The following is a 16,772-nucleotide window of genomic DNA, read 5'->3' as shown; positions in this document are numbered from 1 at the left end:
ATACATTGTTTGTTGTATTTCCATATGAAAATGGGTCCTTATGAAAACAGGTATTGTTATTGAATAAGGAAAAACATTAGACATATCCTCATACATATTTTACATCATGAGGGGCAAAATCCAAGAGATTGAGATGCCTGTAAAAGGTATATTGGGTAAGAGATGTAAGGAAGAATAAGAGACAATTGTTGGAGTAGGGTTTAGATTTAGGGTGTAGATGCTAAAAAAGAGGAAGTAGTGATGCCCTGAAGCTTGGGATTTGTGTTTGTTTTCCCTTTCTTTTATGATGTTTTCTATAGGATGAAAAATCTTTAACCTTCTTAATTTTCTATTTATTTTTTTTAATAACCAAGGAACCTTTCATGGCCAAGCCCTTAAGACTCTCCATGGGGACTCAAACCTCGAGGTGATGACCGCACCGCAACAACCAAGACCAAATAAATTCAAGGTATCATCAGTGGCAAGATTTGAACCCAGGGCCATGTGCCACTTATTGGGATCACACTTCATAGTATTCGAACCAGGTAAATTTTAAACTTCTTAAAATTCCAACCAAACTATCTAGGCATTCCTCTCTATATCAAGTTAAATTGAATTACACGAAATCCTACTATCTCATCTTAAGGAATCCTCAACTCAAGATAAAATTTCTAACTTGATTAATCTCATATAGCACTACTAAGAATCATTGAAAACAAAAACTATAATTAAGCATACCTATCAAGGAAACCTCATTTAATAATTTAACAAGGTCTAGAAAAGTATAAAAAAAAATAATAATAAGCTGGTTTTGAAAAAATTAGAGGTGTCTATGAAGAAATATCTTATATCTCAATAGCTCCCCCCTCAACCCAACTTTCAAAATGTCTTAATTGTACCTAAAAGTCATAGAAATGAGACAAAGTGGAAATTCAAAGGGTATTTGTTAGGATATAGCCCTTAAAAGCATGTCATGATGTAACTATAAAGCATCACTTACATTATATATGACTTGGGTGCATTAGGAGTTGCACAGAAGATCCAAATCATGGGTTCCTAGCAAGTAAATGTGTTGTTCACAACGGGTCCAAGAAAGGAGTCGTCCCAAGGAGATGCTCAACTTGGTCGATTGTAAGCTTATTGATTCTAAGCTTTGATAGAAATCACCAATCATTTTATTGATAATACTTTTGTAGATTACATGCATACTAGGGGTGAGGGATCTTTTTTTCCATTCATATGCTTGATTTGGTCTACTCCTCATTTTTGTGCAATTTGAACTTTGTAAGGTCCTTCCTGATTGGGTGATACTTTCCCCCTCAAGAGGATCTTGCATGTTAATCAAATACTCTTCACAAAACTAATTTTCCTTCCTAGCATTGCCTTCATCATACCTTCTTGTTATATTAAGCTATGATTCATTGACGGTAATCTAGTGGTTTCAAGGCCAAGACTTATTTCTTTAGGAGGTCGAGGTCGAACTCAAGGTTGGTCAAGTTAATAAATTGTCTCAAGGTTGGCATTTTAAATTTAAGTGAGGATGACAACCTTTTTCCCATAAGCTAAGAGGATTTCTCTGGTGGACTCCCTTTTAGCCATTCAATAGGCCCATCAAGGTTTACACCTTAAGACTCACCTCAATGTGAGACATTGTGAATTAACCTTGAAGCTCTAACCTTAATATAAAGAAATTAAGGCTTAAGCCTCATCAAATTAAGGTGTACAATGTTTGTGTCATGAGGAGTCAATTGACCACATCCTTTTGCATTGTGGCAAGGGAAGGGTGTCGTGGGGGCTATTATTCTCTCTTTAGAGTTTATTGGGTGATGCGGTCCACAATTAGAAAGACTTTATTAGGCTGGCATGGTTCCTTTGTTAGAAGAAAGCATAAATAAGTTTGGAGGCCGACACCTTTATACCTCTTCTAGACAATTTTTTTGACAAGTAAGCAAAGGTATTGTATTAATAAGAGGCGCTAAAATAGAAGCCCAAGATGGAACTCTTTGAGAAATAGAACTCTCAATTTGGAAAAAGAAAAATAGAAGATCTTTTGAGAATGTGGAACTTTCAATCCAAAGGCTGAAATACTTGTTTTTGTGTAACTCATTAACTTGGACCAAACTGTTTATAAGTGAAAGATTGGTGTCCATAGTTGATTTCATTGATTGGTTAGGGTCGGTTTGAGGGAAAGAGTAGCTTTTTGTTTTCTCTTCCTTTTAATATACATTTTCCAAGTCTTTTGTCTTGAGCTTAGGTCCAAGGATTAGGTCCTTATAAAAAAACATGTATGCAACTAGCTTTCATTTAGCCCTTTAAATGAAGACACATGCACACAAAGAAAGTGAGCGAGAGTGAGAAGAAGAAATAGAAGAGTAGTTGGCTATTGTAGTGGCTAGGTTCATACATAATCATTACCTTATTAATAGATAGAGGAAAGAGATCATTGTAATTGATGGATGAAAAAAAAAAGTAGATCCTACTAGTGATAGTGATAGTGGTGCTAAAGATTATTCAATAAAGTTACAAAAGAGTTGGATTTTGGAAGAGAGAGAAAAGAACTATTTTTTTTTAAGAGCAAAAAAAGGAAATACAATTGATATTTATAAATTTTTTATTTCTTATGAATTTATTTTACATGACTTTATTAGTATCTTTTTTTTAATGTTTTAAGTTTTTCATTTAAAGCGAGGCTTATGCCTCTTTTCGCCTCAAGGAGTACATCTCGCTTGATTGAGCAAACACCTCAAGGTTGCCTTTAGCCTTTTAAACCATTGATTCTAATGACATATTTTATAAGTTCAAAGTTTCCATTGGCACAACAAATCGGTTGTAGAGCTAAGGTAGAGATTTCGGGAAAGGCAACATCAGAAAAATTCTTTCACAATCATTGTAGAGAATTCTTAAAGACTAGGTGAAGAGTTGAAAGACAAGGTAGAAAACAATAGTTGCTCAATTGGAATATAAAAGATAACAAAAAAAAAGGACTTGGAATGAACAAGAGAATTGAAAAAGGAATTCTTGAAAGTTACAGTAGTAGAAGCCCATAAGGAGGAATGGAAATAAATTGTCTCTGAAGTACTCCACTACTCTTTAACAAATTTTTGCATTCCTTGCCCACCACGCTATTCAAACCAACCTAATACAAGCAATTTACTGTAGAACTTTGCCTCTAATAGTACTCCTCAAAGCCATAAAGGAAATGGTCATCATGTCACTCATACTTCTATAAGGAACCCAATCTAATTTTGCTAGTTTGAATGGCCTGTGTTTTTGACCTGAAGTCATTGGATAGTGTAAAAAAAGATAATTAATTAGTGTCCACTTCCCCTACACAAAGTGCAACAATCTGAAATAAGAGCTTTAAAAGCTCTCTTCACCTGGAGAAAGTCACTGGTGTTGACCTTCTTATTGGTCACTAACCAAGCAAAAGGCTTTAACTTTTGATGGGACTTTGGATTTCCATATAAATTTTGCAGGAGAGCAGAGAAATGGAGTTGATTAATTGGAAAAGGCTAGGACCAAAGATTTAATTGCAAATAAACTTGAAGATGATAATGACCAAACTCTCATATCTACAGAAGTTGGTGATAAGTTCACACAAATGAGAAAGGGCATAAGTCTTTCAATATCCTCTATCTCCAGGTCAGTTATACATGATTTAACAGAATATTTAAAACCTCTAAGTTAGGAGAAGCATGATCCTACTAAAAATAAAAAACATAATACATGCTATTGTAATAACATAAAAATAAAATATCAAAAGATGACAACCATGCTGATCCTATTTAAATGGTAATGCATTATGCAGAAACTGGCTACAATAACAGTAACTAAGGAACACATAGTAAAGTCACAACAGGCAAGTAAATCCTTTTACAATATGCAAGACAGACAAAAGGCCCAGTTAATTTAGTTTTTTCACAGATATGCTGCTACAGTCATTTTTAACCCACAAAATAGAAGACATTAGAGAATGATTGGTATTAAAAACCCATTAATGAATAAAAATTTAGAACAAAAAAAGAATAACCCATTTTGTTACAAGATTGATCCAAATACCTGCTGGAAGTCTTTCAGTGCTTCTTTGAATTTCCCCATGGCAAGATATGCAGCACCTCGCCTATAATAACCCTGACATAATGAAAAACTATCAGAACAGGATCATAGAATTTAGAAATGCATAGGCAGTAGTACACGAGATTCAGGATGAAAAGCATGCCTTTGAATATTTAAGATCAACTTCAATAGCCTTTGATGCGTCTTGTATGGCACTTCCATATTCCTCTAGTTTTGTGTGTGCAAATGCACGGTTTGCCCAGTACACAGCATTCTGACTATGTAGTTCAATCGCTCGAGTATAAAGATCTATAGCTTGGGAATATTTGTGTGCTGAAATGCCAACTGACAGAGTTAGCAGAGACGAAAGGGGAAAACAGCATCATAGAGGCAACACACATGATCTTGATCAGTTGAACACAACTCATGGATCATATTAAAGGACAAGTTTCTTCCAAATAATAGAAAAAAAATTTATTGCATCATAAATTGATTACAATCAGTGAACTTGTAAGAAAACTGAACACTCTTTTGATAGGAATCTATAGTATGGCTTCTAGGTGTTTTTTTTTTAAAAATATCAGAAACAAACATAACCATTGTATTGAAGGATAAATATAAAGAAGAATGACAAATTCTTCCAAGATGTACAATTATTGATCAGAAAGAAGAAACATATACTGCTCAACAAAAAATGAAAATCATCTCCACAAACTATACACAGGAAAGCAAAACGTACACAAACTACAAAACACGCTATACCTCCAACTCCACCAAGCATACCCATTCAATATAACAGTGGCTGTTATGCCCACTTCAATTAGGATAAGCCTGTTTGATTCTGATACAATTTTCTTTTCATTACATTATTTACATGCATTAAATATATCCATCATTTAGATATTTAGACTAAAACCAAATATTAATATGACAAAATTATAATGTTAATGAAATTCGAATAAAAAAATAAAATGTTAATGAAATGTCAATAAAATAAATGATAAAATTTTATTTCACTCTTTAATAGATAATATATCTTCTTAATAGTTAGATATTATAAACTATTTAATAAAATAAAAAATACTAAAACATTAATATTTTATTCTTATTATTAAATACAATACTTATTAATGGTAAAAGAATGAAATATTTCCAGTTTTTTAATTATTTATAGATAATTTTAACTTCTTATGACTATTTAAGATACCTTTTTCAATGGCATTAAAGATTGAGGAAATGGAACATGATTTTCTTAAATCTAAGGGTTTAGTGAGCATAAGAGAGACCCTCTCATTAGTTGGGACCTAATGTGCAAGTCTAAGGTGGATTTGGTAAAGATTTCTCTAAGGAATCATTCTATTTTAGGGAAATGGCTATGGAGGATGGATGTTTCCTAGGAAAAGTTATGCTCTTTGGCATCAGGTTATTATGAGCATCTAGGGGACACACCCTAATGGGTGGGACGCCAACGTCATATTAAGGACCATCGTTGTCCTTGGAAGACCATTGTGTAGGTCTTTCAGTATTTTTTTCAAACCCACTCATTTTATGGTGGGTGATGGAAAAAAATCAACCTTTGTGCTCACAATTCCCAACTTTATTCAAAACTATCCTAGTTAAAAATCTACCTATCTCATCAATTCTTGGATTTACTTACCCTATCTCTTAGAATTTTAATTATTACCGTAACCCCTCTAATTTGGAGACAGAAGACTTTGAAAGATACATGCCCTCTTTCACTAGTTTGTATTTATCTCCATCAATCCCAAATATGGACCTTGGTCATTATCTTTTTTTTTTATCAATAAGTATAAGATTGTATTGCAAAGAGGCGCTAAAGAAGCGACCCACCAAATTACAGTATAAAGGGACTTACCCCCTTACAAAAGGGCCCAAACATCAAAGGACAAGGCAAAACAAAAAAACCTCTCCCTTAACGCATACACACCCAGTCTATAAAATCTATTAAGGTCGAAGGACCATCTTTTATCCACAATTTGGTTTCCGACCACAAAAAATACACAAAAGATGCTTTCAGCCTTTGAATGGACAACCCACAATCCTCAAATGCAATTGAATTTCTAGCCTTCCAAATAACCCAAAACAAGCATAACGGTCCCAATTGCCACACCACCTTCCTTTTCTTTCCCACAAAAGAACCCCTCCACCCTAAAAGGGTTTCCTTGACCGAACGGGGGAAAACCCACGAAACACCAAAAAAGGAAAGGAACACCATCCATACTTCCCTCGTTTTTTCACAATGGATAAGAAGGTGGTCAATTGTCTCCTCACTCTTATGGCAAAGAAAACATCCATTTGCCATAACCCAACCTCTCTTTTGCAAGCAATCCAAGGTTAGAACTCTCCCCCAAGAAGCCTCCCACGCAAAAAAGCTCAATTTGGGCTGCACACAAGAGTTCCATATAATTTTTGAAGGGAAAAAAGCAAGAGACCCCGGCTGCATGGTCCTATACAAAGATTTCACCGAGAAATCCCCATCCTTTGATGCCATCCACTTCACCTTATCCTCCTCATCCCCCCTAACCTTCTTCCCCTCCAAGCAACAAAATAGTCTTTCCACTTCTTCCAACTCCCAATCGTTGAAAGGTCTATTGAAACAAGGGTTCCAACTTCCCCCCCATTCCCCCTCGGCTGTCCACACTTCATTTACCCAAGCCTCTTTGTTCGAAGTTAAAGCAAATAAAGAAGGAAAAGCCTCGCACAAAGGGATGGTTTCACACCATTTGTCTTTCCAAAACTTCACTTTCTCACCATCACCCACCACAAAGCCAATAAAAGGGGTCACTTGATGTCCCATTTTACTTATTGCCTTCCACAACCCAAACCCATGGGCCTCCCTAGACTCACAAGATCTCCACCCTCCTCTTTCCTCCCCGTATTTCCCTTTGATCACTTGGTTCCAAAGAGCCTTTCTTTCATTTGCAAAACGCCAAACCCATTTGCCAAGGAGAGCCCTATTGAAGGCCCTAAGACTCTTAACCCCCAACCCTCCGCTTCTTTTGTCTAAACACGCAATTGACCATCTTACTAAATGTGGTTTTTGCTCAAGAGCCCCACCACCCCACAACAAGTCCCTTTGAATCTTCTCCAATCTGATTCTCACCACTCTAGGCATCTGGAAAATCGACATAAAATAAATCGGTAAATTTGACAAGGTACTACGCACTAGAGTTATCCTCCCCCCTTTTGAAATGTACTGACGTTTCCACATAACCAATTTCTTTCTAAATCTTTCTTCTATTCCATCCCACGCTGCAACGCTTTTAAACGGGGCACCTAACGGCATTCCTAAATAAATGGAAGGCAGTTTTCCCACCCTGTAACCAAACTCATCAGCCAACTCATCCACATTCTCGACTCTACCAACCGGAATCAGCTCACTTTTCTCCAGATTTACTCTTAACCCTGACATTGCCTCAAACCACATTAACAACCAGCCCATATACAATAACTGATCCTCCTTTGCTTCACAAAATATCAGCGTATCATCAGCAAACAACAAATGTGATATCTGGACCCCTTCGCCTCTTCTTCCCTGAATCAAACAAGGCGCCAAAAACCCCTCAGCCACTGCCTTCTTTATCAAAACACTAAAAGCCTCCATCACCACTACAAATAGGTACGGCGACAGGGGGTCTCCTTGCCTTACCCCCCTTGAGCTTTGGAAAAAACCCGTAGGGCTTCCATTCACCATAACTGAGTACCTAACAGTGGATAGGCACCACTTTATCCACCTACACCATCTTTCCCCAAACCCCATCTTCTCCATCACTGCTAAAAGAAAATCTCAATCCACGTGATCATAGGCTTTCTCAATGTCTAATTTACAGAGAATCGCCCCTCTATTGCTTTTCACAATGGAGTCAATTGCCTCATTAGCGACCAGCACTACGTCCATAATTTGTCGTCCCTCCACGAAAGCGTTTTGGGACGTTGAGATGACCTTGGCTAAGACACCCTTCATTCTATTAGCCAACACCTTAGCTAGCCACTTATACAACCCTCCCACCAAGCTAATTGGCCTAAAATCCTTCAAGTCCTCTGCCCCCCCTTTCTTAGGAATAAACACTAGGAAAGTTGCATTCAAACTTCTTACAAAGCTCCCGGTCTCATGGAATTGCCTAAAGAAGTTCATAACCTCTTCTTTAACAAAATCCCACGAAAATTGCCAAAAAGCCATTGAAAAACCGTCAGGGCCTGGCGCTTTCTCGCCACAACAGCCTGACAAAGCCCTAAAAACCTCCTCCTCCGTGAAAGGCTTCTCCAGCCCCTCCACATCCCCCTCTTCCAACCTTTCAAACATCAAAGCATCTATCCTGGGCTTCCACCCCCCCGGATCTGCCAGCAACCCCTGGTACACCCTGCAAACCTCCTCTTTGATCTCCCTTTCCTCATTATACCATCTCCCGTTCACTTTGACTCTATTCATCTGATTCCTTCTTCTATGAGCATTAGCCATCTGATGAAAAAACCTTGTATTTCTATCCCTCTCTTTCAGCCAAATTTCCCTGGACTTCTGCCTCCATGACGTTTCTTTTAAAAGGACCCACTTCTTATACATCTCTCTTGCCTCCTTTCTAGCTTCTTCATCTTCCAAGGACAATTCGCGAACCCTCTCTTCCTTATCCCAGAAATTCAATGAATTCCAAGCCTCTTGCTTCTTAACCTTGATATGTCCGAAAACCTCCGTGTTCCATTTTTTCAGAATCGGCTTTAAAGCCTTTAATTTCTCGCTCAAAATGTAACTGGCTGTCCCACTAACCTGGATCCCCTCCCACCATTTCCTCAGCACCTCTTTGAAGCCCTCCACCTTCAGCCACATGTTCTCGAATCTGAAAGGTGTGGGCCCTCTCCTCATCCCCCCTCCATCTGAATAATTGGAGAATGATCTGATACTGGTCTAGCCAGAACACCTTGAATACACCCCTGGAAATGAGCTTCCCAATCTTCAAAGATAAGAAACCGGTCAATTCTCGATTTTAAGAGATTATTAAAACCTCCACTCCACGTGAACATCCCCCCCTGAAGGGGCAAATCCCTTAACTCTAACTCCTCTATCACTTCTGTGAATCTCCACATTGATGGGGACAGGCGACCTCCTCGGCTCCGCTCAGAAGGGAATCTTATCATGTTGAAGTCACCAGCAACACACCACGGCTCGTTCCACAGCCCTTTGATGGCCCCCAATTCGCTCAGAAACTCCTCTCTCTCCACCTTCACAGAGGGCCCATACACTCCTGAAAACGCCCAGCAAAAACCATCCTCAACATTCTTGAAGCGACAAGAAACTGAATAATTGCCCACCTCCATTTCCTCCAACTGCAGCACCCTATTATCCCAGAACACCACCACCCCCCCGCCGCACCCCTTGAATTCAAAGCCCCCCATTCCAGACATCTTCCTACCCCTAAACTCCTCACAATTGCACTCGTCATCTCCTGCAATTTTGTTTCCTGGAGACACACTAAGTCTGCTTTCTGGGTTTTAATCACATCTTTAATCAATTTCCTCTTCTCTTTGTCATTTGCCCCCCTTACATTCCATGACACAATTCGAATCCTCATCTAACACACTCTTGATACCCCCTGTCCCCTCCTGACCCGCTATAATTTACCGACCATTCTAGTTTCTTCAACTCGCGGTCAAATCTTGAGGTTCTCTGTCTTTTCCTCTTTTTTCCGCTTAATCTCTCACTTCTATCCCTTCTGTCCCTCATTTTATGGAGAAGTTTCAGAATATCCCTCTCACAGCCCTCTGTTGGCATTCCCAAACAATGGCAAAACTTTGCCAAACAACTGTAATTCCACGATTCCATATCCTTTTCCTCTTCCTCGCCCCATTCCTTCCTTCCTTCTTTTAGCGGGAAAAACCCGCTCGTACTCTTCTCTCCCATTCTCTCTTCTGCCGGACGCATGCTTAGAGGGTTGATACTCAACCCCTCTTCGGTTTCCTTCAGAATGCCCTCATGGCCACATCTCTCCTCCATTTCAAGCAAAGAGCCCCCCATCCCAGAGAAAGGAGAAAAAGAAGAAGAGGCCCGACCCCCCCACACGCAAACAGTCGAAGGTTTTAAGAAGGAATACCTGGAAGCTTCCTCCAAAAAGCACTCGTCCGCTATTGAGCAGCTCTCTGGTGTCCCTCTCGCCGCCGATGGCCCCATCCCTCCGACTAGTTTGTCTTCGGCGAACCATTCCTCAGCTGGCACAAGGCGGGACGAAGCCCTAGCTTTTTTGTCGGGCTCAAACCAGGGAGGCTTATAAGCCAGCGGGGCCCAAACTGTTGCTAGGATGGGCTGCCCCTCTCTTCCTGCCACTTTGGGACTGTGGTCCAGCCGGCCCAGCACATCCTTTTGAAGAGAAGATGGGCCATCATCAGAAGCCTGCTCCACTGAGGTGTATTTCGCCGCTAAACTGGGTTGCCCTTCTTTCTCTACCGCTTTGGGCCTATTGTCCAAATGACCCAGCCCATCCCGTTGCAAGAAAGCAAGATCCACCCTTGAAGCCCGCTCCTCACCCCTATTGTCCATCTGGCCCAAAAAATTTCTTTGAAAACTAAAAGGGCCTTCATGAGCGGCCCACTCCTCACCTCTGCTTGACTGTCCCCTTTCCCAACGAACCCTTGGCCCATTTATATCCTTTTGTATTTCTACCCAAGCCACAGGACTTTCATGCTCCAGGCTTTGACTATTTCTGGGTTGGGCCACTTCGCACCCAAACTTACAGCTATCAAGCCCACCCACACTGTCTTTTTCACTTGAGCCCACCCCTCCTTCCTCCTTGCTATAACCTGCCAACCCATCAGCTGAAACTCCCATCTTGTCACCATCACTTTTTTCTTTTCCCCTTCTTTTTCTGACTGCACCTGATCCATCAGCTTCAGCTGCACGCCATCCTTCCTTTTCCTTCCCACCGCTGTTCCCGGTGCGTGATCCCTCATCCCCTTTTTCCCTCACCCTTTCCCCCTCACCCTTTCCCCCTCACTCCATCTCAAGTTCATCATCGGCTCCACTGCTGAAACTCTAGGCTGCACCTCCCACCACAGGCGGACTGCATAGCAGAAGGACTTCACCACTAAATTCAAAGTTCCTGGAAAAAAATTTCCGCCATTCTTTACCAAAATCCTGGCCCATTGAAATTGAGAAAGATTCTTTGTATCTTCATCCACCTCCACCAAACCTCCACAGCAATCACCAATACTTTTAAACAACTCTTCGCTCCAACAGTGAAGCGGAAGCCCCACCACCCTCACCCAAACTTCTTTTGTTTGGCTTCCAACCTGCAAACACCCGGCCTCCTCACTCCATCTCTCTAAATGCAGCAGCTTATCTTTAAATCTACGCGTCCCCCTGTTTAATACTCTCTCTGCTTCCCCTCCATCTTCAAACTCCAACAAGAAGAAGGGTTCTCCCATCTTCATCACCTTAACTCCTTTCCTAAGGTTCCAGCTGCGTTTCCCCCAGTTTTTCAACGAATCTAACTCCATCTCCATCGCTGCCCCTTCCCACCTACCAACTAGGCAACGCCCCAAAACTTCCTCCCTCCTCCTCAATCCTCTTCCTCCAGCCTGAAGCCACAGCTCTTCGCCTACCCTTCCAGCCGGTCCTTTAGCCACATCTAGGAAGCTCTTTTTCTCCCCCTGCTTCTTCTTACCAATGCACCTTTCTTCCTCATCATCTAATGTTGCATCCTTCTTTTTTGAATTGATTTGGGTTGCTTCTACACCTTTGTCTTCCTTTTTAGTAACTATCCCCACCGCCCTTAGCTTCTCAGCTAGAATGGCCCATCCTCCTATCACGCCCTTTCCTTCAGGAAAGACTAAACAGAATCTTTTAGCCTCTACATCCACAACAGAGCATAAGACGTATCTTCCTGCCCCGTTTACACGCCTCTCCAACCGGAACTTTCTTCCCTCTTCCTCCCAGACTTTAACCAATCTTCCTTTCTTTTCCTCCCTACAACATTCTTCGAAACCTTCCAGTAGTTTTCTCAAACTTAATACCCCAAACCTGATCCAAGAGGAAAAACCTCTACTCCTTTCCACAATGATACCTTTTAGTTTCCCTTTGACTTCCTCTATAGACACTTCAAACGTCTTCGATTCAATCGCTACCCAAAACTTTGCCATAACTAGACTCAAACACTGTCCAAGACTTCAATCTTTCCATGCTAGGCTATCCTCTCCATCCCGGAGAGAGAAAGAGCTACAACCTCATGAATGCATATGACCTTGGTCATTATCTTCATCATGATTATTTACTATAAAGTCATTCTTTTTAGTCTTGTTTAATCCTTCAAATCCAATTCCTTTGTATCCAAATAAATTTTTTGAATAATTTTAAAGTCTCATCTAAAGCCAAGATCTTTGCTTGGCTAGTGGCACACTAGAAGATAAACACCAATGACATGCTATAGTTGAGAGAACCCTAAAAACACCCTTAGTCATGATGTTTGCTTATTGTGTATGGAGAGTGGAGGAATGGTGAATCATCTTTTCTTACATTGTCAATTGACTATGGGACTATGCTCAAACTATTTAGATTAGCTAACTTGGATTGGGTTGCTCCTAGAAGTATTTGTGACATGGTGATTATTCATATAAGGGATTGGGAAGCTCCATTAGAGACAAGGTTCTTTGGCAAAACCACTTGTCTAGCATTGATTTGGATTGTTAGGTGGGAAAAAAATGTTGGGATTTTTAAGAACAAGGTTAGGACTTTAGAATCTCTTTTGGACATCAGTCATTTCTACACCTCCTTTTGGGCCTCTTACATCACAGCATTTAAGGACATTCCTCTCAATATAGTCCACCTTGATTGGTTTTCGATGTGTAGATCATAAAATGTGGGTTCGCAAAGAGAGAAGCATTGAATAGGTTTACTTAGTAGTTTTGAGGTTTCAAACATACTTTTTTTTATCATTCATTGTATTTGAAGAAGAATTCCTCATCTTTCATCTATATATCTTTATCCATAATTTAATACATTTTTTGTTTCTAATAAAAAATAATTATATATTTATGATGTAATGATGACATCGAGATTCAACCACCGATTTGACCATTAAACAATCAACCGATAGCTTTTTCAATTCAATGACCAATCTAGTTATGAAAATATTGGTTATATTCAAGTGTCCATACCTATGATAAAGATCTTCTTAAACAAGTCCTCATATCCAAAAATTTGTATGAATAAAGGATCTAACACCTAGATACATACTTGTACCCAACACACCACTAAAAAATATGCAATATAACTTATAAGAACCACCAGGTAACAACTTCACTTGATGTCTATTTTAACAAAAGCAACTAATTGATGAATGCATGCATTTTAAAAGGAACAAAATAAAATACAACTTGTAGAATCACTAGAAATTACCCTTAAATGCTTCATTAGCTTGGAGTTTGATTTCTTCAGCTTGGGAGGAATTTTCGATTTCCATACTGGGCATAACCATTAACAACTTTCTAAAGTTCAGAATGGATAAGTCCACAGCAAACGATAGACCACCATCACTCTCTCATTTTCTATACAAAATGATCTACCTGCCGTTTAAGAAATGCAAGTAATAATAAAGTTAAAAAGAAACATGCAGAGCAAGAAGGGGAAATGGAAGGGAGAATAAGCTATCAATTAGAAAAGCTGTCAGAAGGCTGTAAAAGTAACTGTTAGCACTTCTTTACAATTTGAGTTTGCAAATTTTAAATTGGTGCTAAATCAGCCACAAAAATAAATAATAAAATAAAGTACCACCATGCAAGGCCGAAGGAATGTTAACAAATAATTAGCCCAAGGGTGTGGGTGTAATTAAGCAATAGTTTATAGAAGAGCTGCCTATAGAACAAAGGAAGTCATCACCATTAACAGGGAAAACATGTAAGATATCTAGGACCATCTAACTGCCTAAACTTGACTAATATAATTCAAATACTTCTTTGTTAATTTGTGAATCTATAATCGAAATAGTTATTTTTTTTTTTTTGATAGGAATAATAGTTATTATATCAATAATAATTGAATTTCGAGGGCTTCTAAGCAAGTCACCCAGCAAATCCAGTGCACAAGATAGAAAAAGTTCACATAAAAACCTTATTTGCACTATGTTATACAATAATCTGAAAATAAAAATAAAAATAATGAAAATGATATCACCTGCAAGCTATGCCTAAATTGTTCCCATGATATGAAGCATTAAACTTTGAACAATGCAGTAAATTAAAACAGTTCCATTAATGCACTGTTTGGTTTCCAAGAAAAGCAAGGGAGGAAATCAAGTTTTAGATTAACATTATTTGGTACCTCAATCCAAACTTTCCAAATGCAACAAGTTTGTTGAATTAGTTTTTCATTCTCCAAAAATTAAAATATATTAAATATCAGTATATATAGAGAGAGAGAGAGAGAGGGAGAGAGGGAAAGAGAGGGAAAGAGAGAAAGAGACCTTTTTCCTTCCAAAATACCCCTATTATATAACTTATTTCCCCTCATATTTTTATTATTAGACTATAAAAATCATAACTTATCAATAAAAAATTATTTGACCATAAAAACCATAATAAATGTATCTTTTTATTATGCATTTTACTTATTGGGCACTTTAAAGTTCTTTCTGTCCTTTTTTTTAAGATAAGAGCTTTAGGCTCTATTTGGGAAGTGTTTTCAAAAACAGTTTTAAAAAACAATTGTTGAAGTTTTTGAAAAACTATTCTTTGAAGTTTTGTAGATCAAAAGTTCATTCGGAACTTAAATTATACTTAACCTATTTTCTATGTTTTTAAATATTTTTTAAATATAACTTTTATCTTTAGTTCTCTATTTTTAATTGTTCTTCATACTTACATAATTATTTTCTAAAGTAGTCCACAAAAACAACTAAAATGTGTTATATGAAAACACCTTACTTATTTTTTTCAGTTGTCAAACATATTTCCCTTTTTCTTTAGGTTCTAAACAGTTGCCAACCATGATCTAACATTTTTGTTATTCCTCTTTTTTTCTTTACATTGGGTTCAATGCCAACATGGCGGGTTACCATTTATGTTTCTATGGAAAATAAGTGAACTTAATTTCAAACCAAATCTTTTGTACAAGAAAATGTTCCTCCATAGATAAATTTTCAAAAATTCTAGCTTGAGCTGTAGTCCAAAATGAAATCCTAGAATTCAAAATTTTCAGCAATAAACTTGACAAGGTAAAAGCATTCAAAGAGAAACCCTAACCCTCTGTTGGGTTTCCAAGAAAATGAAGCAATTAAACAAAAGAACCCTTTCAGTCCTACGTTATCTCTCATCTTTTGCTTAAAAAAACAAACAAACAAACCTCAGGTTAACTAAGCCGAACAGTCGTGGGAGTTTGAAGTAGCATTTTTCAGTATTCCGGAATCCTAGATGGTGAAAATTTTACAATTCAAAATTGTAATTACTTTTCTCTTATTTCCTCTGCCTCTAAATAATTCTATTTTTATACCAGAAAGACATTCCCAAATAGCAAAGACTATCAACCTAACAAAAAATTTCAGTCTGAACCCTAGACATTTCCACGGACCGTCATCCTAACAAAAATAATGAGAAACAAAATTTCAGAGTGCATCGAAACTTGCGATAGTTGCACGGCCGTTCAAAGAGAACCATTAGAATCCAAAACTTCCAGCAATAGCGTTCCCAAGTTATAAAGCACTCTAGTGGAATTGGAGCCCTCAGTTTGGCTAGCAAGAAAATGAAGCAAAATAAAAGAAAACCATATTTTGATTCCTATCTGATCTCACTTACTTTGCTGCCGAAAATCTCCACCCCCACCCCCACCAACACCAAAACCCAAGAAAAAGAAAAAGAACACCTCGGTTGAACTAAGTCGAAATTTGTATGAGTTTTTGTATTCTCGAGCCCTAGATTGTGAAAAGTTTACCATTCAAAATTTCCTTTCATTTCTCGTTATTTTCGGAGCGTAAACTATTGTATCTGACCTAGAAGTCGATTGATTGAACTTGGAAGATAGGTTGGAGCAGCACCTTGAACTCAGAGATCGATCGAAACGCAGCGTTTGGAGAAGAATGATTGAATGCTTGTGTCAACAGACGACGGCGCTTGTTACGCTGCAGGTCGACTGATTTCTAATATCAGTGATAATGGGCTGAACTTGGGCCGACCCAATTTTAAAAACTACTGGCCCGTGGGTGGGCTGAAATGTAACAATTAAAGCAAAGCAACTCAACTCAAATTCAATCTGTCTTTGGAGATTTCCATATCATGATTAATTTAGACGAGCTTAAGTCAGTGACAGATTTCACGAGTTTGTAATTAATTAATTATTTCTAATTTCTATAACTTACATTCATTAAATCTCCTTTCACACACTTTCCTATTTTTGTTTTTAGAAAAAACATTATGATAATAATAAAAAATAAAAACTTTTGTTTAAAAAGTATGGGTTTAAATTATGTATTTAAAAACTAATTTCAAATAATTATAAAATTTGAGATTGAAATTTTGTTTTAAAACTCGATTTTTTTAAATATTTTTAAAAAACTGATGCCTTTTTTTTATTGTAAGGACATATTTGGTTATGTTTTTTCTTATTTATTTTAAGTTAAAGAACAAAATGTTATTAAAGAAGAAGAAATGGTGTACTCATTAAGGTTGAACATAGACAATTGAGATTAAAAGGTGGTGATGGCTTGAAAATGTTAAACAAGTGGGCCAATGGGATGGCGCCACAT

At 38.1% G+C, this 16,772-nt stretch overlaps 1 protein-coding gene across 4 annotated transcripts in view; it reads right to left on the bottom strand.

The window, feature by feature from the left end:
- Positions 1 to 16,286, bottom strand: part of LOC100259074 (serine/threonine-protein phosphatase 5) — a 67,115-nt gene extending 50,829 nt beyond the window's left edge. Inside the window, exons 1-4 of one of the 4 annotated variants that reach the window (XM_010658652.3) lie at positions 16,065 to 16,286; positions 13,436 to 13,602; positions 4,199 to 4,368; positions 4,039 to 4,110 (exon numbers count right to left, since the gene is read on the bottom strand). In XM_010658652.3, coding sequence (XP_010656954.1) covers positions 4,039 to 4,110; positions 4,199 to 4,368; positions 13,436 to 13,514 — 321 coding nt within the window. In that variant the 5' untranslated portion in view covers positions 13,515 to 13,602; positions 16,065 to 16,286. Of the gene's footprint in view, positions 1 to 4,038; positions 4,111 to 4,198; positions 4,369 to 13,435; positions 13,603 to 16,019 lie in introns of all 4 variants that reach the window. The other 3 variants (XM_059741371.1, XM_002280075.5, XM_010658651.3) reach the window with 3 other exon arrangements.
- Between the last annotated feature and the right edge of the window lie 486 nt (positions 16,287 to 16,772).

Source organism: Vitis vinifera, chromosome 12 (assembly GCF_030704535.1).
Source record: "Vitis vinifera cultivar Pinot Noir 40024 chromosome 12, ASM3070453v1".
In the NCBI taxonomy this organism is placed as follows: Eukaryota; Viridiplantae; Streptophyta; class Magnoliopsida; order Vitales; family Vitaceae; genus Vitis; species Vitis vinifera.
This window is presented reverse-complemented; position numbering and strand designations above follow the sequence as displayed.